The sequence below is a fragment of the Liolophura sinensis genome, chromosome 3 (genome assembly GCF_032854445.1).
Source record: "Liolophura sinensis isolate JHLJ2023 chromosome 3, CUHK_Ljap_v2, whole genome shotgun sequence".
Lineage (NCBI taxonomy): Eukaryota > Metazoa > Mollusca > Polyplacophora > Chitonida > Chitonidae > Liolophura > Liolophura sinensis.
Genome location: NC_088297.1, coordinates 8,287,347 through 8,314,546, shown reverse-complemented (window position 1 = coordinate 8,314,546; position 27,200 = coordinate 8,287,347). Strand labels below are relative to the sequence as shown.

The following is a 27,200-nucleotide window of genomic DNA, read 5'->3' as shown; positions in this document are numbered from 1 at the left end:
ATATGTGTTCGAACACAGTGACTTTTGACGGAATTACTTTAAGCTTTTTATTTAAAATTGCTCGAACTAATTGAAGATCTGTATGGCTCACAAAGAGAATTCCAAAATCAGAAGAATATGTCGTATATGATTATTAACTTGATCTCCATCGCCCATGCAAACAAAGTCGCATTTTCGAATCCAACTCTCGCTGATTCCACTGCCTATGTTGTTGGGTATTACTTAACTGTTATTTCACTCTGGTTTTCCTTTGCTCATCCAGACACGGAACAGTCTTGTGTCAGTGAATTACTCTTGGGTACGAGGTAATGTGGCGAAACAACAAAATGCTATTTAATACGACAACAATCCCATTAATATAACGAATAAAAAAATTATTGAACTGGAATGGAGAATGCATTGTTTGATTAATTGACAGTTTGCGTCTGATCGCCTGGGGCATTAATTAACCGCTGGGATGACTGCGCTAGCTTTTGATCCTGTGCTTGGAGTCTTACGCCCAAGCATCTGTTGCCGAGAATGCTAAACAAATCAATAGTAACACAAATATTTTGACATCAACACAAAACATAAATTAGTGCAACACACTCGTTAACTGCAACAACGTTGTTAAACGTTTTTCTTTTTTTTTTTTTTTTGCATGCGTGTGCTATTTCCTGTGCTCTCGTGTTGCCCTCTGTCCTTGCAAGTGAACTCAGGTTTGGTGGTCATGGGTGTCAATGAAAACAAAAGCCACACGTGACGGTCAACTGAATGACTGAACCCTCTGTTTAACCATTCCGGGGAAGGAGGGTGATTTTCGTATTCAGGCTGAAGTAATTCCACGTGTACAAACTATCGGATGGAGTGATTCCTGTACTGTATTAACCACTGGACTTTCAAGCATGCGGCAGAAAGGGCAAGAGGCGATTAAGTGAAGACGGAATCGGATCCCCCTTAGACTTCTCTCCCCTCCTCCTCCACCTCACCCCTCACCCCACTCCATGGCCCGACCCCTCAATCTCCCAACCGCCCTCTTTCGCCCCCTCTGTTTAGTCTCTCACAAGGGACTGGTTATTTTCTCTCCAAAATGTACACTAGCAGATCCACGGTGTACGACTAATGTGGCGGGCAGATGGTGGAAGCGTTTTAAGGCACGGGTACAGCTTTAACACCAAGACTCATAGGCCTGCCTCCTGCGGAAGGCCCCCGTTCTGACGGTAGTTGGGACTGACTTTCTCTTTTACGACCGCCTCAGAGTTTACTACTACCGGCCGGGTTGATCTGTCAGGACTCCTGTAGCTCTCGACTGAGCTAGATCGGTGTCTACTGTATCAACGGGATTTGCCGAGACCACCATGAGTATACTATCATGCTTATACTAACTTTTACAGTGACGGGAAGAAGACATGGGTAAGTTTTCTCATCTTTTGCTTTTCTTTGGTAAAGTGATTTTATACGTTGTCATGGTGATTGGTAATGCAACGGGCATGTATGTTAAAAGAACTCTCATAGCAGAAAAAATCTCAACAGCTTCTTCACAATATCACCGTGCTTATCTGTCCGATCTTTCGGGCTATTCATAGTTTGTAATAGCGATGAAGGATATATGGCCATTTGACACCAACTCCAAACAAGTGGGAAGTTTGCCCTTCGACTATTCCCTGCAGCAAACTTGTTGCCTGTATTCATCAAAGCCGCTGACTTGTAACTCGTCTATCATTTACACAATTTCGCCTAAAACGTTGCACAACGAAAATTGGTACAGAATTGATACTTAGTGAAAAATGCCAATAATATTTTCCATTGCAAAAGCCTATCTATTAACTCTAGAGGAGCTAGAGGATTTGATGTCTTAACAGAATCGTATGCGTTTCCTTTTCTTTTTTGCTTGGAAAACTTCCTCTTCGATTTGAAAGAGGTAAATGCAGTATGAGATAACAGCTATAAGATAGGATATTGTAGATGAATAAAACGTTTCGAAAGAATATCTTCTCATCTCATCACTATGCTTATACCATGAATTTAAACATTGGTTTGAGCTCCACATTTCGCAGTAATAAAAGTATCATGAACTAGAGTGTAATTCGAAAGTGTATACATATATTTTGAATGAAAAACTATACAACACAGTGAACAAAATCAGAATTTATTTGACGTCGATGCTCTTGATTCACTCCAAATGCTATGTTCTCGTTAATTTCTTTAAACAATTATATGAAAACAACGCAAAGGAAGTAGAAAATTTGACGCATTATTGTTGTGGAGACAATTTTTGTTTGAAATAGGGGGAATTCTACCCCTCAAAACTGTTTAAATACATACACAACATTACAATGTTCTTGAAGTTTGTTAAAATATAATTAGAAACGAGGCATGAGATCTGTCGAGTATATAGTCAGCCTGCGGATGGTCGTAGGTTTCCTCCGGGATATGTCCGGTTTCCTTCGGCTTTAATGTGTAAAACACAAATCAATTAAATAAATAAATCTGCGTGTTTCTTTTGAAAAAAAAAAGAATGTTTGACTAGATATGTAAGACCAGCAGGTGCATGTGTTAGAAATAGCCGAACTATTTACTTAAAGATCCTTAAATTACTTTTCACCGCGGACTCATTATCCCGAATGGATGAAATGTTTACTTTTAACACAGGATGGCACAAGAATTCTCCCCTAAAACAGAACGTTATTTGGGAATTTCTTTTGTTTCTGACAGCTGGAGAATTCCATACAATGATTACATGTTTGTTACTGTCAGTCAGACTTCGTTGTTGAGATGCCACAGGAGTCCGTCACTAGCTAGTAAATGTGTATGTAAAATAACTTATTCCGTTCCCTCGAACTATTTCTTATGAGATTCCTGCGCACAGGATTTATTGGTCTTGACGTAAGTTGTCAGCACTTGGAGAGGGGCGTCGTTTGAACTTTTATGTGGGCTTGATATATATTTACATCAATTGGATTTAGTGATGGGTTTTTATGTGACCCCGAGAAATATAAAATGCACGTACCGGTCATATGATTATTAGAGTGGGAATTTATTTGATCCTTGGGGGCCTCTGTGGCTCAGTTGGTTTTCGCGCTAACGAAGCGTGATGACCCAGGAGCGTCTCACCAATGCTGTCGCTGTGAGTTCAAGTCCAGCTCATGTTGGCTTCCTTTACGGCCGTAAGTGGGAAGGCCTCCAGCAACCTGCGGATGGTCGTGGGTTTCCCCCGGGCTGTGCCCGGTTTCCTCCCACCATGATGCTGGCCACCGTCGTATAAGTGAAATATTCTTGAGAACGACGTAAAACTCCAATCAAATAAGTAAATAAATAAGATATTTGATCCTTTGAATATATGATGCCAATATATGATGTGTGTGTGTGTGTGTGTGTGTGTGTGTCAGATGTATATAACGCAAGGTGACGATCATTTAAGCCATACATACGTATAACATATGTATGTCATATGCTATTTTGGATATATTTTATTTAATATGTTGAAAAGGCCATATATAAATGAAATGATTTACAGTCAGTATTTAATATGGAAAGTATTTTGATTTTTATTTGATTCGTGTTCAGGTCCATATAAGAAAATTTCGATTCATGGTTACTATGCCATTTGTTTGCAAATTTAAAGACATGTATAGAACGTAGAGTTAAGCACTGTTCCTGTTCGTTTTTATAACAAGGAGTTGTAAACTCAACAGTCTATACTTGGTTTCGAACTCGCGCCTGTATTTGTCAAAATAAATATATATATATATATATATATATATATATATATATATATATATATATATATATATATATATACATGTACGTATACACGCAGAAATACAGAAATAAAATCCTTCCTGTAAGATTACATGAGCGGAATCAATTTATCCGAGTATGAAGAGCCTGCATGGATTTTGGTATTTTTACATGTCGGTTATATAGGCAGCGATGCGCAGGAACCAGACGCGTACGTACTCCGATCAAACGATGCCAACAGCGTTTCAATTGTTGAAGCTATATTCTCTCGATCGACGGTAACTAGCTCGGCACATCAAAAGCAGCACCTCGGGCTATGCAGACTGTTACTTCCACACTGTTGATGTTTTCGCACGGATTGGAATTCCAAAGGCTCTCTTTCATCCTGTGTTACAATATATCCAGTGAGTTATTTTTACCGAGCCGTGGAAAAACATGCAATACCGTTTCGGAACTTTTATCGTCTACATGTATGAGCAGGCCACTTGTGAACAGAAGACTAAAGAGCTTGTGTTTTCGCCTCACAGGAGCATGTTGTATATAGCATCACCTTTTTGTATGGTGTCTCTGTGAACGAAGGAGACACCTTGAACAAATACAAAGTTTAAGCCTATTTCAGAAACTATGTTGGTTTGTGTTTTCTTCGCAGGTCGTTTTGTAGTCTTCTGTATCAGTACGAGTCTCAGCAGTCTGCGGATGGCGGGGACTTTCCCCTGGGCTCTCCCCGGTTTTCTCGCCCCACATGCAGGCCGCCGTCGTACAAGTGAAATATTTTTGAGTGCGGCTTAAAACACTAATAAAATAAATAAATAAATTCTGGTTGTGGAAGAATCCGTTATTGTTTGCCTCTATACCACGGTTAAGTGGAAAGTTGTGTTGAAAAAGTGTTCAGGCACTCTTAAATGAAGCAATGTCGGCTTTTATAGTACTCAAAGGAGAGTTATGTTAGTAAATTGTTTTATAAGTGTACCCGGTCATACGTGTGAAGCTCTGCCACCAACTTGCAGATGGTCGTGGGTTTCCTCGCATCACAATGCAGGTCGTATAAGTGAAATATTCTTGAGTATGGCGTAAAACACCAATCAGATAAATGAATAATTACATCGGTACTGAGAATGGATTTTGTAGGCTCATACCCCTCGTCTGTCCATCCTACTGTCTACAGAGGTTACTGTCATTTCGACAAATCCATGACCCATTCTGTCTTGCTTGGGGCCTTAGTAGTTTTCCTTAATGAACTCAGCAAACAGTTTGTCAATCTGATTTAAAACCTTTTATACGGCTTCACCAGGCAGTTACAGGTCATGTTTCAGTTGTGGTCGGTTAAGTCCAATTTTGACAAAATTATGGCTGTTCTTTTCCTTTTCTGAACTTGTTTGATATTTAGCTGTTGTTCTTATGACTCAAACCGGTATGTTTACATACCGCTGCTTTGCAAGGCGATGTTTTTTGAATACATAACAGATGATATATTCCGATAATGGGACAGGGTGTGTTTTATCTAACCTGTCAGACTGATGCTGTAACTCCAACATAACGGTTTTAAGTGGGTAGTGTTGCGGTAGAATTTTGTCATATACAAAGAGATGAACACATTAGTGAATGGGTTGGCTCGGCTGCGTCACTCTCCCCGATTTACCATTGCCAATCCGCTTCATCCGTGACAGACTGCACGTCCTTGGCTTGCGCGTTAAAGCGTTCTCCCACGGAGGTCAAAGTCAGTGTTGATGCTGATAAATGCCAGTATTTATTAAGATTTGAACAAGGTGGAGGTTGGGTAGACAGACCCAGGGACAGTGAAGGGCTTTATAGTAAGCCTAGTTGTAATAGTGTTCGTTACATCGCCTCACTCCAATGGAACTAATTATTTACTTATTTGTTTATATATTTATTTGATTGATAATTTATGTCGTACGACTGCGGCCAGCATTATGGTGGGAAGAAAGTGGTTATATACGACCGGAGAAGAAGCCAGCATGAAATGGACCTGAACTTACAACCACGGCATTGATGGGAGGCACCTGTGTCATGGTGTATTGTTAGCACGCTATAACCACTATGCCCCGTAATTAAAAAATCAAGACATGTTGACTTTTATTGCCATAGAAACTGCACATTTATCAATCCACAAAAAATTCAGGCAATCAATCAACTAATCATCAAATGAGTCATTCAATCAATCAACCAGTCAGGTATGTGTCTGGTAATCACTGATCCTCAGTTCTCATCTCTCTTTAATAATGAAGAAGCAAAACGTGATCTTGTATAGGTTGTGACTTTTCCCGTTGCAAGCCTGCAATCATGAAATGAACGAGAGTAGGTAGGAAAAACGACTTTGACGAAATACATGTTGACACTTACATAAATGTAGGCGTCTCGAGAGAAAATATATACTACATGGTAACGGCACCACACACGGCGATGACACATCCGGTCTGCATCTTAGCAACAAGCGCATAGCAGTCTCAGTTTCCCCTTGTCTCTGAGCTCCTTACTTTTTACAAAAAACCTGACACACATGTATACCATCAGTCTCTGCAGAACGGATCTGTTTTACTGCGTTGTCTAGATACGGCGATGTACTTTGACAAAAAAGCCCCATGTTTCGCCCCGACAAGCAACGGCTACTTAAGAAAGTGACTCTGTAGGAATATTCCGGTATAATTATATAGCCGACAACTGCCTGGCTCATCAGGGTAAGTAGCTACTTCCAGGAGTCAAGGAAAAAAAACGGTTGATGAATAACGGAAAAAAGACAAAAAAGAAAAACCCTACACTCAAAATAATTAATAAACTCCAAGCTGAAAGCAGTCGTTTCCATCACCAAATGGTTGCAAAAAATTGGCGCATGCAGCACAGCCTCTCGTATATAAAATATCACGGATGGTTGTATACAGCGGCTTGTGCTTGACTGACAAGATAACCATTTTGTCTAATACTATACATGCATGGAAGCATTGATGCATCGCTGTCTGTTATCTACATACAGACCGCCCTTACGAATGAAGCCTATACGTACCTATATATACTGGTATTGCGCATTTCCGAAAATATTTAATTTGTTGTCCTTCATATTAAGTGTTTTGGTGTTTTCTGGTTTGTTAATTTTTGCATTGAGGCTAGTTTAAGTATGCACCATTTTCTGCATTCGAGCTGGTTTTCATATACACCCTTCTATGCACTCAACCCCTTTTTGCTATACAGCCTTTTCTACATTCAAGTTGGTTTGGCTATACAAACTTTTTTGTATTCAATCTGGTTTTGCTATACAGCCTTTTCTACATTCAAGTTGGTTTTGTTATACAACCTTTTTTGTATTCAATCTGGTTTTGCTATACACCCTTTTCTGCATTCAAGTTGGTTTTGCTATACAACCTTTTTTGTATTCAATCTGGTTTTGCTATACACCCTTTTCTGCATTCAAGTTGGTTTGGCTATACAACCTTTTTTGTATTCAATCTGGTTTTGCTATACACCCTTTTCTACATTCAAGTTGGTTTTGCTATACAACCTTTTTTGTATTCAATCTGGTTTTGCTATACAGCCTTTTCTGCATTCAAGTTGGTTTGGCTATACAACCTGTTTTGTATTCAATCTGGTTTTGCTATACAGCCTTTTCTACATTCAAGTTGGTTTTGCTATACAACCTTTTTTGTATTTAATCTGGTTTTGCTATACACCCTTTCTGCATTCAAGTTGGTTTTGCTATACAACCTTTTTTGTATTCAATCTGGTTTTGCTATACAGCCTTTTCTACATTCAAGTTGGTTTTGCTATACAACCTTTTTTGTATTCAATCTGGTTTTGCTATACAGCCTTTTCTACATTCAAGTTGGTTTTGCTATACAACCTTTTTTGTATTCAATCTGGTTTTGCTATACAGCCTTTTCTACATTCAAGTTGGTTTTGCTATACAACCTTTTTTGTATTCAATCTGGGTTGGCCTTTTCGCCATCCAAGCTGGTTTTGTTACACACCCTTTCTGCATGCAAGCTGATTTTGTTATACACGCACGCTCTTTCTGCATGCATGCTGATTTTGATATGTACACACCTTTTCTGCATTTGGTTTTGCTATTCACCCTTTCTGTTTTCAGGCTGATTTTGCTATGTACCCTTTTGTGCAGATATGGGTGTTAACCAGATTGACCTTATCAGCCATCCGTGTGCACATTAATTAGGTATTCTGATTGATATCGTCTTATATTTTCCATCGCGCCATCGTACTAATTGATTATCTATGAATCATTGACGTTATCAACTTTGGTAGATGCGAACTATATAATGTCAGTCATGGCCATGCAAGCCATGGATAAAAATGACCTATTTGGCAGATTTATACGCCCAAATGCACTACCAAGCATGTGTATGTTTAAATCTGGCTTAAAGTTCCTCCATACAGCCAACACACAACCTCATACTATTTCACTTGTTCTTAGCGGAAAATGCCCTATGGAATCTCTCTGTTTATATACTTTATACCTTACTGTGTTTTACGACAGAGACTGAAGTATGATCAATACTTTACTGTGTTTTACGACAGAGACTAAAGTATGATCAATACTTTACTGTGTTTTACGACAGAGACTGAAGTATGATCAATACTTTATAAACATAAACCAAATAATCTACAAAAGAAATAACTTACAAGTCAAAATATAAACACCTGCTGTGTTGAATTACATCGAGTTGCGTACATTCATAATCAGAATGCTGATTTACAAGGAAAGTACTCTGTATTCCAATCTGCCAGCAAATTTTGCTTTGTTATTATGTTTACTCGCAATATGTAGCTGGTGTTATGTTGTGGAGTACTGTCTGCTAGAGCGTATGATGTCGAATACAACGCTAAATAGCAGATATGTTTTCATTAATTACTGACTGTAATTGTAAAAATGGCGAGAAACAGAATAGCAAATTTGGATAAATGAGAACAAATAGCATATATTCGTAAAATAAGGAATTTCCAGTTATTTCAGCCGTTGACCGTAGTGGAAGGAAATTATTGTTCTTAACACAAAGGAGTTACTCTAAATCGCAAAACAGACTCATTAATGTAGACAGCAGCAATCAGGAACAACATTTCAAAAATCATTCTGTAATTTAAGTTTTAGCTAATTCCGTCATGAGCTTTGTGGAAGGAATTATAACGATTGTCACAAAAACATGTCACAAGAGGAGCAATAGATACCCATTATTACAAATTACCTGTCTGGTAGCAGCAAATTGTGAACAGCGTTTGTTATTACAGATTGCGATGTAACGGTTCGGAGCTGACAAGAAAGGCCTCATTCATAGGAAATGCCCAGCGCAGTTAACGCGTTTTTAACAGCGGTGGCCAAATTGACTCGGGTTGTTGCTGAGATATATTACCAGCCTGGTCTGGTCAGAGATGTTAGGGTCTTTCGGTACGGTCCGCGTTGACAGCGTGTTTAGGTTTGAGGCATGCTTTACGAGCCATACACGAGTGCTCCGCGTTCCACGCTTGATGTTTCGCCCATAATGAAACATCCTTTGGTTTATTAGTAGCAACCAAGTCGACGAATGACTAAACAACTGGGGCCGTACAGTTGTACAATTTGTTAAAGGCTGTCAAAATCGCCTGGTCGTAACCAGGCCGTGTCTATGGTCAATTAGCCATCCTGGACGGCCTGGTAGTGGCGAGCTAGCGTGTACACCAACAACCAGGGCTAACGCGGACGATGTAATCTATAGATAGGGATTGCGAGACCAGTGTTGGCACGAGACCGCCAGCAAACCCCGAACTCCGCGGTAGGATAATTCATTTAGCGATTTAAGGGGTTGTTGGTCTAAACAGTTTAAGTTTGTCAGAGTATCAATTAGATGGCGCGGCTTGTACGGAAGCTCTGTTGTAGAACATATGTCCATACATGTTGACAGTAAATGATGGCGTGTCGCAGACTCGTCAAATATTGCAGTGGACAATGAATTGTGTTTGGGGGGGGGAGAGGAGGGGGGGGGGGGGTCAGCTAACGGATGGAAGTTTATATACACACCAGTCTGCGTTAAATGAGTGTGTTTATGCTCATAAGAAAAGCGTAAACGTGTCCATTGTCTTGAAGTAGACATTGGCTCTCCTGTACAACACTTTTAAGGATTCATTTCCAGAGACATTTGTAGCATATGCATTTATGTTGTTTCAAAGACTTAGCATTTAAAAAATAGGAGACATATAAACCGTTCTAAAAGTAAGCCTAATGAAATTGTATCGTCTTTAATGGACGTAATTAATGGATCTCTCGTGACATTTTTACGAGTGATGTCAACAATTTAACTGATACAATTTTTGAGAAGGAAAGTTTTTTTCAACGCGAAGCATAAATTTCATCCAAAATTTATAATAATCTTAGCCTGATGCATTAGGTGCTGTATATTAAAGAGACAACATTATGCACGGCCTAATTCATTAGGCTGTAGTAATGACTGTCTAAACTTGTTGAGTGGATCGGCTTTTCGTCCGGGCACTTAAGGAACACAATGTACCCTGGATTCAGTTCGCATCTATCCCATTTCCAGCTATAAGTGGAAAAGAGCTATAGGCTTATCTTCGGCCTCATCTTATTGCCCCTGTCAAATCTCTGCCTGCTCTATTCGTTTCAGATTACCCGGGTTGTCTCCGTGACTGACAGACGACGGGCTTGGGCTGGTCGGGCAGGACCGTGTGTGTTGTGGGTCTGGTCCATCCGTGATGCAACCGTCATTCTACAAACGTGGAAACTGGATGTAAAACCGGAATACTACCCCTATTGATTTCCACGGCGCCTGTTAAATGAATAACTGTCGAAAATGCAAAAAGGCAATGGAAGATATATGGCTGTTCCGCGGAGCATACGTAATCCCTGATGACACTCTCCTGATTAAAAGGTAGATTTGTGGCGGGGTCAGGGGTCATCGCTCGGCTGTCGAGCGACTATTGATTATACAGTTAGTGGATTTGAGCCTCATAAATATTCATACACGGCTGGAGCGTCTGCTTGAAGAAGAGGCGGCTTAATCATGGCGTCATACACGCACGTGAGGTCGGCGTCCAATGTGCCTCTGCCGAAGAGAGTTTGTCGAAAGCTGAGGTTGTGCGAAGTGACAGTAGCCGCGATGAAGGTGGAAATACGGAGAATAGACTTCTGGCGAGCTGTGATTAGCGAGTGTTTAGGGATGCTGCTTTACGTTTTGCTGGGTTGCAGCTCTACAATGACGTGTGACGTTCAGTACGTGGTACGCCACGGAGTCGGTGACGACTACAGGAATGACGCCCGTTACGTTGTGGTCGCGTTGTGCTTTGGCCTGAACGCCATGGCGTTAACGCAGTGTTTTTCTCACATATCTGAGGCGCATCTTAATCCAGTTGTGTCTCTGACAATGGCTGTCACCTGTAAAATTACACCGTTACGGGCTATTCTGTACATTGTGGCACAACTCGTCTGGAGGAATTGCGGGGGCAGCTGTATTATATGGGTAAGTGGATTGTGTGATATTTAATGTAACACATGTAGAGCATTATTATTTATTCGATTTTTTTTATTTCATTGGTTTTTGAACGCCGTCCAAAAGAATTCTTTAGTAATACGCGGGGTAATGTTAATGGATGAAGGAAAAACACCGCACTTCGCCAGTATACCTGAAAATTTCCTGTATAGGCCTTATAAATCTATAGCCTGACTGTGAAATCGATCCATTGTTTTAATCATGTGATATTGCTATATACATGCATACAAGAGTGAAAATCAAGGATATGGGATGTGAAGTCTTGCACTCCATTTACAAATACGCTATATTAAGCTTAAGTCCCATCCGGCGGAGCTAGCATTCATACAAAATTTCATCTAAAACTACAAAATGTTGAAGACATCTTTACGATACTGTATCAAGCCTTTTCGCCTTTCTCCTGATTGTATGCGCATGTACACCGAATCTAGAAACATTATTCTTGCTTAGAAGCGTCTAATGTCACTGTCTTGTATGTATGGTAATGTGACGGGAACTATACCTCCAGTTGAAGGTACATATGTTATGAGTAGTGTACCTCCACATGTACGTGTATGTCTATATCTGTGCATCAATGATGCTTCAAATCAACACCATGTAGCACCGGCACACGTACAGCGTGTATTTGCCAGACTCAAGTTAATCAGCGCCGCCTTTCATTATTAACAGGGTGTAGGATCAAAAGAACAAGGCTTTACATAGACGTTAGTGTTTAGGCGCCATTTTAACAAAGGAGAAAAACCTGATTTACAGACCTCTCTGTAACATTTATTTTCAGACAAACAAAATTAATCAATAATTTTAAATTTCATGTCTGACTTTTGTCTGCATAGAGAGAACCTGTATCTTATTATGATTTATGTGATTTATAACAAAACATATAATAAAATCGTGTCCGTGTGATAAGCCGGGCTGATCATTTGGCCTCCATATGAAATCTGGTATGCAACGTTTGTATACTTTTCCTTTTGTACACTATATTTATTTTTTAATACTAAAACATATGTTATATCATTCTGCTTCTTTTAGGCTAAATGTAGAAGCAACTTCCGACGTCGTTATTTGTGAATTATTATTCGTATAAGAATGCATTTTGAACACACAAGTATCTCTAATATCTCTTCAATTGTGTGTATTATAAGCAATTCATTATGGTCTGCTTTTTGACACTTGTGTGAGTGAGTGCTTAGGTTTGAACGTCGTACTTAACAATTTTTCAGTCCTATGAAGACGTGGAAATTGTTGCATGTATGGGCACAAAAAAGACAGCAAACGAGAGAATAAAAAAAAGCTGATTTCGTGCAGTGTAAGATGTACAACATGTACAAATACGTCCACTGGAGTCTAACTCCTTAACATAAAAACGCATTCTACAAAATTTCGCATACAAGAAATCAAACCTAATCTGCATATAATCTGACAATCGCTGCACGCACGCAAGCAAATGCAGGAGAGTGTCTCGAAAAGTCGCTTTCCCGTAATCCCTTTACATTATCCCATACAAACGATGTAAGTTAGGCACGCGGATCGCTAACGTGTAATGAATCGTACATGTGTTAAGCCAGAGATAAGTGAGAGAAGCCTTTGGAACGGTGATAACATGAAGACATATGGCGTGCCAGTGACCTGGACCGGACAGCCGTAATGCCCATTCCGTGATTATACTTGTTTAGACCGTTATAAGGCTGCTGAATACGGTTTAAGGCGCTAGCCATGTGTGTTGTTAATTGATCTGAGCTTATTACACGATAATACTAATTACGTGAATATGTCACGTGGCTGAAGGGTATATTTCCGTTGGGCGAGTAAATGATTGATGGGTGTCATCACCCGGAATTACCAATCACACTGCGCTAGCAAATTCTTGTAATGCGCGCGCATGTTGTTTGTATAATTCTTTTCGCGCGACTGGCTTCTCATCGGAAGATGAGGAAATACCGTGTTCCCAGATGTTGAATTTCAGTAATTGACATGCGTGATTAACAGGCGCCTTGGGAATGCATTCCATAATTAACAGCGAAAAACAAAAACAAACAAAAATTCTGAGCGAGTTCTCATGACGTCTAAATAGAGCGTTATAATCCCTACTGGTATGAATGATATTACTGCCATTGCAAGCTACCCTCTCAATGAATAGCTGTATGTTGTTTAATTTTACTCACAAAAAACTGGACATTTTATTTTTTGTTGTTCATAACATAGTAATTTACTAACACTACCATGGCTGCACCCAGGCAGCTGTCTCCCAAAACAGGAAAGAAAAGAAAAAAGTAAAACATTCTCTTCTTGTAATCGTTATCGCTCACGATGAATACAGACAGTTATCAATTTCAGTATACACCGGCCATATATTGGGAAAAATTTGAACCTTCCGACAGATATACTTAAGTCGAATGTTTCCTGTTTTTATGGCATTAACAACCCAACCCTTCAGATCTGAATCAAAGGACATAAACGTTGCATTCATGATTTACAATCAATTTGGGTGTCTTCGAATTCAGCTCGCGATTGATTGGTATTTGATCGGTATTTGTTTTGAATTTTAAGCCGTGTTTTTGTTTGGAATGCATACTAGAAAGAAATCATCTTGAAATAGCACGTCCATTTGCTGAGAACCTAATGGACACCTGGATGATCCAGTCATGGCGGGTTACGCGAGCCTCACTGGAGGGACATTATCTAAACCGTCATCACTGTAAATCCTTCACTGCATTGCTGCCTAGCTTGTCTACATGAAATATGATGGTTTCCGTTTGAAATGATTGCATAAGATGACTCAAATATATTTACCTGTAGACGCGTTTTTCATTAATAATAATCTTTGTCTGACGGTCCATAACGGCTGTTCCAAGAGGAAATGGACACAGATAGGCCTACATCCTTGCGCCAATTCAACCGATGGACGTAAAGCTATGCCGTAATGGATTATGTTACGGGGTTTTCAAACGATAAGGCCGAGACGCGGACCCGAGTGAAAGCCAATGAGGCGTGTAATTACCATTATGCCGTAATGGCCCATTACCAGGATTTAGAATTCCAGCGTGTGCAGGATGAAACTTACAGCAGACGTGGCTAACGAGGTGCTGAAGTCAAATTTTGAAAAATTGTCCAAGTGCTGCAGCCATAGAGCCGTCAATCTGGGAGCGTTCCGCTGGATATGCCGGAATATTCCAGCCGTTCCGTTAGAAATAAATGTATCTCATTTAATCAATCTTGTAGGCTTTCCCGGCTCGCAAAAAACAGAACATTCATATCACACGCCCCATTGGTTTTACGTCGATTTAATACGGTTTTGGTTTAATAAGGCCAATAAGGGTTCCTGAGTCGAATTCGAGATTTTCACGGAGTCATGGTATTGATCTGAAAAGACCCCGTTGAGAAAAACTGGTATAACAGTAAAAGTTTCATATAAAACATACAAAAAAAAGTTTTTAATACAGTAACGTTTACATAGTGTTGATATGTGTAAATAATCATGCAGGTAAAATCAATGTTAATTGGATTTATTTATTTGTGCTCAAGAATATTTCATAAATGAGACTGCATTCGAACTGAGTGGGGAAAAGGTTAATTTGCAGTAAGATTGCGCTAAATATATCGCAACTTTGCCGAAATATCAAAATAATGGACGCGACTAATTTACTGTGTTGTGTTCACCAGTAATGTATTCCTTGGAGAAAGTACTCGTTTCAAGGACGTTTTTCACATCTGAAGCTGGCCCAGCACTAGCACATCGTGAAGAAACAGCGATATATATATATATATATATATATATATATATATATATATATATATATATATATATATATATATATATATATATATGCTCCTCATACATGTTAAGTTTCCGTACTGTGTCATCCATTATCTCCATGCTTTCCTCATTTTGAGCTATCGAAGCACAGATCTGAACCGTACAAATAAACTCACGGAAGATAGATATCGGAATACGGTAACAGTTTGCGAAGTGCATTCAGAGGAATTGTAAACATAAACATGCGCAGTGTGTAGACAGCTGTCAATTTGTATAACACTCATCAGTTGTGCAATCTGTCAATGGGATAAAGGAAAATGTCAGTTATGTGAGTACTATTTATAAACTAAATCAAATATATTGCTTATTTCTTGGTCTGGGTTTTAATACCATAATTAAAAATATTTCACTTATTCAAGGACTAGTGAGCAGATTGGGGTCAACACTTTCACTATTATGGTATCTGTATCGGTCAGATGTGGAAATACTCCTCAGTAATTTGATCAAAGATCCCGGCTTTCACAGGGTACTATGTTTCTTCTACCCATAAAAATGAAAAATTCTTGTTTATGACGTTAAAATAACTATCCCAATAAATATATAAATGTATGATGGCATAAAGGTTTATTTGGAGAGAGAGGTGGGGTGAGGGGTGAAGTTGGGCACGGAATCGGTGTTCTCCGCCACATATATATCTGTAGAAGCCTCTTGAGCTAAAATTGCAGTCCAGTCAGCGGGAGCTGGATTCGATCGAACATCAAAATGAAGGTGATCAAAACACAGGTCCCAAGTGTCGGCTATGGGAAACGCGCGTGACGTCCAGGAAAGGATATTCCCATTGTTAGCGCTGGGGAGCCGATTCGCTTGTCGATTACAAGCAAATTGAAATGGAAACTGTTAAATTGTTTTTCATCCAGGAGCTCCTGCATTTATAACGGTGTCTCAAACCGGTATAATTCCAGTCACGCAACACTGGAGTGATATAATCCTACCAATCTGTGTGGCCGACTTCCACGGATGCATCTTAACAAACTGGCAACACAGCTATCAGCCATAACAAGCTTGACTCCATTAAGACATTTTTATGGAAATTCCTGCTAATAAAGTAGTTCTGGAAAGCCACGCTGCTGCCTTGTTTGCAATGAAGTAATTGAATCCGTGTTTGGTAGTCCTAGGCTAATCTTCACTTCAAAGCAACAAAGCCAGAATGGGAAACCATACCGCGAATATTATTTGAACCAGCAGGTAAATCTGCAGTTGGTGAATGAATCATTGAAAACTGATGACCGCTTCTTTCTTGTGTGTTACCGGCTTTATTTCTTATTTGTATAATTTCTTACATACCTTTGTCTTTGGGAGTTAGTGTTAAACGTTGTTTTGGGAATGGATCTTGCGATTATCGACTTAAAACGCCCTTTACGGACTACAAATGGTATATGAATGTCGGACTTGACGCTTATATTGCTATAATTGTTAGAGTTGATATCAATCAGTCAATCAGTCAAGTTACTAGTCAGTCTAATAGTCAGTCTAGCATTCAGTGAGTCTGTGGATCAAACTAACAATGGTTTAGTGTGCATTTCAATCAGTCAAAAGGACAATAAAGCGGGCAGACAATCTGGTCAGTGATTCAGTCACACAGACAGCCAACATGGTTAATCAGTTATGAAAGCAATCAGTTAAACAGTCAACCAATCATTCATTTTGTCAGTGGATCAGCTATAGTCAGGGTGTCTGGAAATCCTTACATCTGTTTGTCCATATATCCATCATACAATCTAGGCATGCAATAATCCATCCACCCGTTCATCGCGATCTGTTTGCCGGTTTAGCACGCTTCATGTATATTCCACTCTTATCGATAGCTCTGTAAACCCTCATCCTCAACCAAGACACAGGTTAATCGCCCTGTCCACCCCTGTTTATCACGATCACTCCATCACCTGGCCATTGTTCGCCAGACTTAGCTTTAATAGCGTCTAGCGTTTTACTACTTGTGGGATAAGCTCCTGTCTGAAGCGAAACCTCATGCCCATGGGACGTTGACTGAAGAGAACATCGTGTCAGCATAGCCGCCACGGATAAAATCCCGTCGTCGAAGGGCCGTGCTCGACATCGATAATCAGCTCAGAAATTCGTTCCTTTGATGCGTGAATGTCCAAAGCTATACCTCAAAAGCAGAGCATTCGAAGAGGAGAATGTTTTCACGTTCGGTAATGATCTACTCAAGACGATTGAATGTTATTTGCTGTCCTTGGCTGACAATAGGTACAGTCCGACAGCAAAAGGATCCGATGGTCACATGGGAACAAGGTTGTGTCGTGGAATATTCAGCCGTTTTTGGCATATCTGAGTTAAACTAAATTGCGACAGAAATAGATTTGATTTCATCGGGACAAGGCACATTTGCTTGTTTGGTCGTTGCTAACTGTATTATGGTCCAGAGTGCAAACTGAATTAGGATTTACACATTTTAATACATTTAAGTTCTGTTTTATGAAGCCTGTACAATATTTAAAAAAATATGACAATTATCATGTTTTCATATTAACACCATAGTTTACTGGCTATAGCATACGTGAATTAGCGAATCAGACTAAGGCATCGTGGAGATAGAATATCTAGCCTATTATATTTTGTTTAATATTTGGAATTCAAAACCCTATATGGGCCACTTGAATTTAAACTTTACGGACACCAAACAGTATGGAAGCGGATAAAGAATATCTCGCTACCTCGCAGTCCTTTATGAATGACCTCTATCAGTTTCCATATAACAACGAACAATTCGCGACCAAAGGTTTCCAAAGGACTGAAATTGCGCAGTTCATAAGGGTTTATTACGGATTCGTTGGTTGGTGGAACACTGGTTAGGTAATAATTCCATGCTTTTTTTCTGTAATTTGCTATATTTGTGCCCGGTTAGATTTAAGATTTTGAAAGAAGAAGAAGAAGAAGAAGAAGAAGAAAAAAAAAAAGAACGGAAAACCCCTTTTCCTTAAAAGCAACAGTTAAAGAAATATATAGTGGACTTGCTGCGCTGACTTTTTGATATGTGAAAAAGAAAATATGCAAAATTCCACATAATATATCGAGGTAATGTTTGATAATACGTATATTTTTGGACCTGAAGGCAATAGATTCATTGCATTAATGGCAAGGTGAACATCCCGCTTGTAAAAAATTTACAGAGACTCGTGTTCAGTATGGTACAAGATCGCGGTCAATGTGCTCCTATAACTTAGATTGGACAATGTGTGTGTGTGTGTGTGTGTGTGTGTGTGTCTGTGTCTGTTTTCGCCAGGAACCTGATGTGCCACACTCTGTGGGTACGATTCCGACAGCTGGAGATGGTTCCAAGCTTAATCAAGAGAAGCAGGCGGTCTGTAAATCGTCTTGCTAATTGGGCGCGGCAAAGGATGGGGTCAGACCGGAAGCTAGGCCGACTTCTGTTTGGCTTTGTTTATTCGTGTTTCCTAGACAGAAGAATTCTCCCGATGTTACATCGATCCAACACACTACCAGTCGTCTTCGCGATTGTCACCAGCCGTCATTTGTTGTACATTGCGGATTTTTTTTTTTGGCATTTCTTCGAAAGGAATATATAATGTTCCTTTGGTCTGATTTCCATGGACGTTCTAGGCACTCTCGTCTCTGGTGATTTCAAGAATGTCGTGTGAGCATGCAGTCACGCGACTGGTCCTGACGCTATCCAGGGAATCTTTAGAGGGAACAGTGTTAGGAACAAGGTTAAATTAGATTAAAGTAGTAAATTGAACCGAGCACAAGACATCTCGTAAAGTTAAAATGGCGGACCAATTTGTGAGTCAATCTCGGTGGATGTCATTGAATACCCGGTAACGAGGAACTCTGTCGGTGGGTTATATGTGAGGAGGGGAGATGGGGGAAGTTGAAGGGGGAGAAAGTGTCGAAGCTAAACCATTCTCTGACATCTTTGTACTATAAAGTGATGTATTCAAACCATAAAACCAAGCTAGGCGGTCTTACCTTATCTTTTCTTGTTCCATTTTGTACACAACTCTCAACACATCCATATATAGTAATACAGTTTGCTATTGTTTATAAATTTTCACATTGCCAAAGTTTGTTGACGAACACAGCTCTTATTCACAGAGAGGGAAATCTTAAGAGTTTCAGTCTGCCCTTATTTTTCTCATTAATCCTACTGGAGGATGCTCTCATTTGAAATCATCGCTGGAGACCACGTGTATGCCTTCGACCAATATGACGTCACACGTGGATATGTTCATTTGTGTAGCTTACCACATGTCAGTGGTTTTACTCCAGGCACTCCGGTTTCCTCCATCCTTATTGCATATTGGCCGTCATCGTATAAGTGAAAATTCTGGAGTTTGCTGAAACAATCCGAAAAAAATACCGAGAAACGACCCCCCCCCCCCCAACACCCCGCCCCACCAAAGAAAAAAAGAAGAAGAAAACAACAACAACACAACATATCTTTGACAATTGAATATTTCTTATATTCCATAATAGAATGGTATGTCACTCAGGCATGTGCTCTTCGGTAGAAATATCGCGGTGGAAAACAGCATGATGTATATCAATGTATATACAAAAATGTTTTACAGCTGGCGAAGATTTAGCTACAATTAATATTACACGTGTTCTGATTTAAGGTCGTATTTATTGTGATGTTGGTTTTGGATGCTACTATCCTCTATGCTACTATAGCCTGCGGCCATCTCTAACAATGAACAAAGATCAAGCCGGAAAAGCTTTCCCTTATGACATTTAGATTGCCGTTTTTGTTTATTGTTTTTACGTAAAACGATGGGAAAATAAAACCTGTCTGCGTCCCAAGGCATTTTGACTGAAAGAACAAGCTTGTCACCTGATTCAGTACCACGGTGGCGTCATTGTAGTTGAGAATTTCAAACAATATTTGATCATGAAGAATTTCATTGACTCTCTAGTTTGTTGGCTGATATGTGCGTTGCTAGTTTTGCCTAACAAAATAAGCCTTACATTTGTTAAAGATTACTTGTGTACCACCACTATGGGGTGCTGATCTGTACGTCCCACGCTGGAAAGTTAGTCAGTAAATTGCAAAAGATCTATGGTTTACTCCGCACTTGCCAAAGGGCGATGGTTTACTCCGCGCACTGGTTCCATCCTCGTATGGGTGGGACATTCTAGAATATGGCGTTGGACAACGAAAAAAAAAAAATAAATAAATTGCTGTCAAGGCATTTTTTAAGTTTATCGTCTAATATTAAAGGCTACAGGATAGAGGGTAAAAGGAGTGCAGAGACCTTAGTTAACAAATGGTAACAGGTAACCGGTGAACCCACCACTTTGCGGTTATTATTATTATTATTATATATATATATATATATATATATATATATATATATATATATATATATATATATATATAGTTCATGGGATACAAGCATATCACTACCTTCCCAGTGTGAAGGGGACTTAAAGCCTGTCGTATCTGTAGAACACACTTAATGGCCAAAGTCTGAAGGGATACGCTATACATCAAGCCTGCCGATTTAGCACCGGCAATAAGATGGAACGAATGGAAACTGATTTCCATAGACTAACATCTGCAACAATCGGAACTGGAGTCAACCTGAAATTGAATTGCCGAATTACATTTCTGCCTCACGAACCTTTCGCTATCCCCTCTCTGCCGATAGCTTAATCTGATCATGCTGTTTGATTGGTCCAGCTATCAAAGGAATCGCTTTCAATTGTTTTAAAGATGGCGGTCACATCACCTCTCTTGGTCGTTAAAGAAGTTTAGGAGGTAGATTAAAGAAGTGTGCTTTAATCCCTTGAAAAGTAGCCTAGAAGTAATTTGCGCATGCGTAGTGAAGGAGAATCCATAAAATGGGAACTTAAATCAGAAAACCTGCGCTGACTTCTTTTCAAACATGTGTAAAGTATATCTTTACATGACCCCCTATCTTTTCGGTACATTTTGTCCCACGATTGGCTCTATTCGGTCATGTTATCATAGTTTGTTGAGTGATAACAAGCTCTGGGTCATGTAAAACACGATGACAAACACCTTAACTAATGGAATTTAAGCCAATCAGCATGCGTCTTTCGCTTTGCTGTGGTAGAAACTGGAAACTGGAAACTGGAACCTAGAAACCCCGACAGTGACTTCTTTAATGTAAGGCCTCTAACAGTTGTCTAACAATATATACAACAGGACTGGCTAAACTTTTTTGAAACTGGTCACGATTGTTTTTACTGTAATGTCCAACCTCCGTTCGCCACGATATGGCTAAAACTAACTACAGGCCTCAAGCCATAATTATTCATTTTTACCTTCACCAAAGAAGGATATGATATCCACTTCTGCTTTCTCATGTGCCGATATTTGGTCGCACATATTTAGCAGTTCTTGAATCCAGACCATATTTGTTCAGTTCTTTGAAATGAGTCTGTAATATAAAGGCGTAGGAAATGGCAGAGAAATGAATCACCGTTGTGTAGATGGGAGTCACTGTGGGACATATATTCTATTTATTTCATTTGATTGATGTTTAACTCCATGCTCTAGAATATTTCATTTGTACGACAGTTGTCAGGGTTAAGGGTGCATTGAGGGAGTTGCCGAAATTAACCACCACCCTTCGCAAAGCATCTGACAAAGTTCTTGATTCTAAGCCACAGCTGAACAAACCAGCGAGACCTGTGCTCGAACCCACAACCTCATTGTCAACCAAATGACTGAAGCTAAAGCAACACTTTTGTTATGAAACTGAGCCGGCGAGGTTCTGGGGGTGTGTCTGTATAAATATAGGTCTATGTTCCCTGTGTTTTCTTGAAGGCCTCATGGATCAGTGCCCTGGCTTGGGAAGTCCTTAACATACACCATGCAGCGAAATCAATGACAGCGGACAATGACTGCAGAAGAATCTTTCTCATCAGTTCCCCGCATTCCACGGTGGTCTAGGTCGGATGCGAATCTATCACAATGACTCAGGCCCGGTAAAGGTTATGTGTCGGAAGCGAATATCACCGGGCCAAGCATCGCTCTTATCTCTGAGACCGCAGTCTGCGTTTTAGGCAGGGAGCAATTTGATACTGCCAGCCGTTATCTTGATGGACAACGATTAAATGAACCAGCCGCGATATAGAACCTGTTTTATTGCACAAAACAATGTGGTACTGGCCTCAGGGTTTGATAGACATAACGTATTAACCTCTCGACCATGAAGCATTTAGATTTCCTTTGCGCAACTCACGGAGAGATTCAATTAGACAATGGTTGAGGTAACATTTTTCCCCTGGCTAGAATACTGTCTATGTTGGGTGGACAGTTTGGTTCCCCGCATTCACGCTTGCTTGGAAAATCATTCCATAAAAACAAGAGCTGGTGCGCGGCTAAGCAAACATCTTGGATTGTCGGCAGCCAATACTTAACAGCACGTCAGTTTTGGAGAGCTTCAACATAATGATTAATGAGTACGTGTATGTCAGTGGCGCACGATTAGCTCACCTCTAGCTCGCCTTTAGCTCAACTCTAGCTCAGCACCGGCTCACTTCTAGCTCACAACCACCTCGCCACTAGCTCACCTTTAACTCACCACTAGCTCGCCACTAGCTCACCTCTTTCTCATCACTACCTCACCTGTTGCTCGCCACTAACTCACCTCTATCTTACCACTAGCGCACCTGTAGCTCGCCAATAGCTCATTTTTACCTCACCACTAGCTCCCCATTAGCTCGCCTCTATCTCAAGACTAGCTCGACACTAGCCCCACTACCTCACCACTAGCTCAATACTAGCTCGCCCCTAGCTCATAACTAGCTCACCTCTAGCTCGCTACAAGAGCACTTTAACATGTTTTTAGCATTTTCACTTGCTATCATCGTATACAGGGTTTCTGGAAATACTGACCATAATGCTATAGCATTCCTTCAGTGATCCACAGTCTTTGCATATATACCCGTTCCTGTGTCTTGATATTGGGGTTTACTGTGTAAAAGGCTTTTAGCCTTTTTAGTGATTCTAAAATGTCATTCTGGGATGAACAAGAGTTGGAATTAATCGTTTGTCGATTTTTTCTGATTCTCATTTGGAAAATTTCCCATAGTATTCTCCATGCTATCGGACGTCCAGAACTGGGTGCCGTGTTGTTAGTATACGTAGTGACAATGTGTTTTACACATTTGCGTTCTTTTACAGCCTTGCTCAGGGAATTTCATATTCCACCGCTCTCACTATACATGTGAGGGGACAATGGACGGTCGAAGAAAGGCTACATGACCGTTTGTGCAGTCAAACATCGTTGAAGACATTTATCTTTTCCCAATATGCATGGCGTGTAATTCACACGTAAGACGGTTAGTTTGTAACTTCTCATTTGGTCAATGGTTTTGCCCGGGCACTCCGGTTTTCTGCCTCAGCCATCAGCCATCAGTCATCATAAGAGAAAGCTTCTTCAATATCTTAGTAATCAGATCAAATCAACAATCAAATGGTTGTTGGAATGTCTTCCAGCAACCTACAGATGGTCGTGGGTTTCCCCCGGGTTCTGCCCGGTTTCCTCCCACCATAATGCTGGCCACTGCCGTATGAGTGAAATATTCTTGAGTACGACGCAAAACACCAATGAGATAAATAAATAAATGTTTCAGGGAAAAATCTTGCCCATGCGATCGCAAACAGGTCCCATACTGGATAGAAATCCCGGACATTAATAACAGCCGCATGCAAGAGTACGATTTGAAAAAGTGAAATGTTTTGACGGACATATCAGTTTCTGACATGACTGGTCCCATCCAATATCTTGATTGATTATCGGTGCCAGTGTCACGGCGACCTGTCTCATGCTGAAGCAAAATAGCCTCATAAAAATGTCCGGAACTGTATCGAGTTGAACTAGCGCAGACGTCATATGACAGAAAGCTTCATAACCATATAAAGCATATACGGTGTACTTTCGTCAGTTCATGACATTTTTCTATTATGCAATGTCCTCGCTTGAATGACCGAGTCATTGATTAATTAGTATTTGTACCTAGTTGACTGCGGAGTCACCAGACTTTTTGGAGCCCATGTTATGTTCGACATTATCTGTGTTGTGTAGTCAAACAGAGCTTGATAATTTTATCGATTGTAGTGCCATAGTGGCGCCAGACAAATACCCTATACTTAAATGTTAAATGGTTTACATATAAAGCAAATCATAACACTGTACAGTGATATGCCACTTTTACTTAACGGAGAGGCTTCCGTGGCTCAGTTGGTTAGCGCAATAAGGCGGCTGTGAGTTCAAGTCCAGCTCATGCTGGCTTTCTCTCCGGCCGTAAGTGAGAAGGTCGTTGATGGTCGTGGGTTTCAACCGGGCTCTGCCCGATAGAGCCCGGTTTCCTCCAACCATAATGCTGGCTGCCGTCGTATACGTGAAAGATTCTTGAGCACGGCGTAAAACACTAATCAAATAAATGAATAAATAACGGACCGCGTCCTAATGGTAAGAGCGTTTTTGGTCAAGCCCGGGATTAGTCACAAAAAATGATATTTGTTGCTGCCTTGCTTGGCTCTCAGCACTAGGACGTAATAGTAAGGAAACAGGATTGGTTAGCCCGGTGTTAGTATAATGTGACTGGGTGTCATGTGTCATGTGTGGTGTCTACGGCATGATAATTTAGGGGCGGCACCACTTTGACAGCATGTGCTCACCCTGCCACACGAAGACAAACTATATGTACACACACCTAATGACCCTTCGTCATCATATGATTTACATGTACGACGTAAAACCAACGACGACATACATACATACATACTTTAACCAAGCTCGTACATTGCGATGTATCAATATGCTTTAACTAAAATTGCCTTTCTTGTCATGAGATTTGTCAAACATCAATACAGGAAAAGGGTACATCTGGTTTACTAAAACTGCCCTTCTTTTCGTGAGATTTGTCAAACATCAATACAGGAAAAGGATACATCTGGTTAACTCCAGTTGCTCCATACACCTCTGTCGCGCATTAATGAAAAGAAAATGTTGACTACGTCGTTAAACACCAATTATATCAATAAATAAATAAATAAATACAATATTTATGCAATTTTTAGGTATATGAATTTTAATTGATACCAAATCTGCAGCAGTTTATGTTAGATTGGGGTTTAAGTCCAGGGAAGTTTGTGTTTATAGGCTTTTAAGTAGGTAATTCCTCATTTGGTGCTAAGCACAAGCCAAGAATTGGTAAATCCGTTGTAAGTATAGTGTGACCATTTGGATCACAGGGAACGTCATCGTGAAGTACAAACGTAAATAGTGTGCCATATAAACATAAACAAGATGTTGCGGATGCCTTTATTACTAAAAAATTATGAAATTTCTGCATTTCCAGGTGCACAATTTCGCTCAAAGCATAAATTGTGCACAATTATTTAGCACCTGTTTATAAATTACATATATGTCGGAACGTCCCTATTTATCACTATGTAAATGAGATAATTAATAATTTGGATGGCGCAAATGAATATATTTCTTTATTTATTGTTATTTTAACATTCTTAAATTGTCTCAGTTTTTTTTTCCAGATTTTCAGAAATGCAAACTATTTTTTAATAATTAAATATTTATATTATGTTTTATGTTTTTACCCTCACGTCAAATTATTGGGCTTCTATTGCATCTGTTATAAGAGCTCGAGTTAACATGTGGGCCATTATAAGAATCACCCAGCTTAGTATTAGACTTCCCGGCATGCTCTTCTAACAAGACCAGTGATATACATGTAGCTTGTCTCTTCACAAATACGCGTAAAACGAAGTCATATCACAATAACATTCTATCTGGCAAAAACAGGGTCGATAAATAGTTGTATTAGCTCGCAATGCAAACACTCGTCTGTCGGAATGCATCAATCCGGAGGATATTAGGTTAAATGGCTGACTATTGGGGAATATCTCTGGCGTTTAGACATGGAGTGCCTAAGCCACAATTGATTCATCCACTGTTGTTACTAGCCAAAGTGGCTTGTCAATTGCCATGATGATTTGTGTACGGTCCGTAACCCCTCACCGACCCCTTTCGTCATATCCCAAGATTTGTCCCATTCTGTTACGTGGTCGACGGATGAAGAGTGATATTCTCTGGCTCACAAACGTGAAACTGTATAGCAGGAATTTGGACTTAAACTGTCAGCTAGAATTTATGGAATACCACAAGCGAATGCTTGTAATGTAACATGTAGCGGTTGTCAATAAAGAAACCGTTACACAAGGAAGAGGTGGAAGCAAGTTTTTGTCTGTGATTGCGCTTCGTTGTGGCAATCTTTTAAATGCACATTTATTGGCAGACAAACGAACGAGATTCACATAAACTAACGCTGGATGCGCAGCATTTTGACGACTGGTTTGATGAAGAATGTACACTTTTATGATGAAAAAATGTTACCCCTTTGAATTTAAACGTTTTGTTTCATTTCTTTGTCGCTTCCAGGAAAATTGTTTCAATTACACACTTTATCAGTCATGTTAACTTGTGGGCAAAAGAACCATCCATGTCCAGAGTTTATGTTGTTACGTGTCACAGACTAAAGGCAATTTTCGTAGCGAGTATGACTGAAAACTGAATATAGGCGACTGGCTAAGAGAAGCAGACTATAATCCATATCACAGTAATAAAAGGACAATGCACAGCTATTAATATTCAGTATGTTTAACTGGATAAATAGTTTATCAGTAACACTGAGTACCGGTCCAGTTTGTGTACTTCTTCCTTTCTCTTTGGCGTTTGTTGTCCATTGTTACTTTTATCGCGTTTGGTTAGTGCTCAACAAACGTCAAAAAGTAACGCGACCATATAGTTTGCTGTTTGCAAGTCCAGTACTTTGAGGTTTGATACAGAGATCTGTTAGCTTGATACGTTCAGACGGAATTGTGGCCTCTGGTATTTATGCCTATGTCATCTTCCGTGTACAAGTGATAGAGAGTTTTAACACGAGCACGCCGTGTGTTATGAGTACGTTTAAAGTTTGTGTGAAATGCGCACATTTAAAACATACAGTGCCAAATATTAAATTATACAGAAAGTTGTCTGGATACATAAAGTCCTGTTACAATTTTTGAAAGCATTAAGCTGCAGATATTGAGCAGTTTACAAACAGCACCATCTGTTTTCAACTGGTCTAAACTTGGTTCCCATATCGACTTATCTCCGGATCTAAATTGGTCTGCGGAAGGTTTG

General features: G+C 39.9%; 1 protein-coding gene across 1 annotated transcript in view; it reads left to right on the top strand.

The window, feature by feature from the left end:
* Positions 1 to 924: 924 nt before the first annotated feature.
* Positions 925 to 27,200, top strand: part of LOC135463804 (aquaporin AQPAe.a-like) — a 40,584-nt gene continuing 14,308 nt past the window's right edge. Inside the window, 3 exon segments of the mRNA XM_064741245.1 lie at positions 925 to 1,392; positions 10,341 to 11,153; positions 11,155 to 11,192. Coding sequence (XP_064597315.1) covers positions 10,737 to 11,153; positions 11,155 to 11,192 — 455 coding nt within the window. The 5' untranslated portion in view covers positions 925 to 1,392; positions 10,341 to 10,736.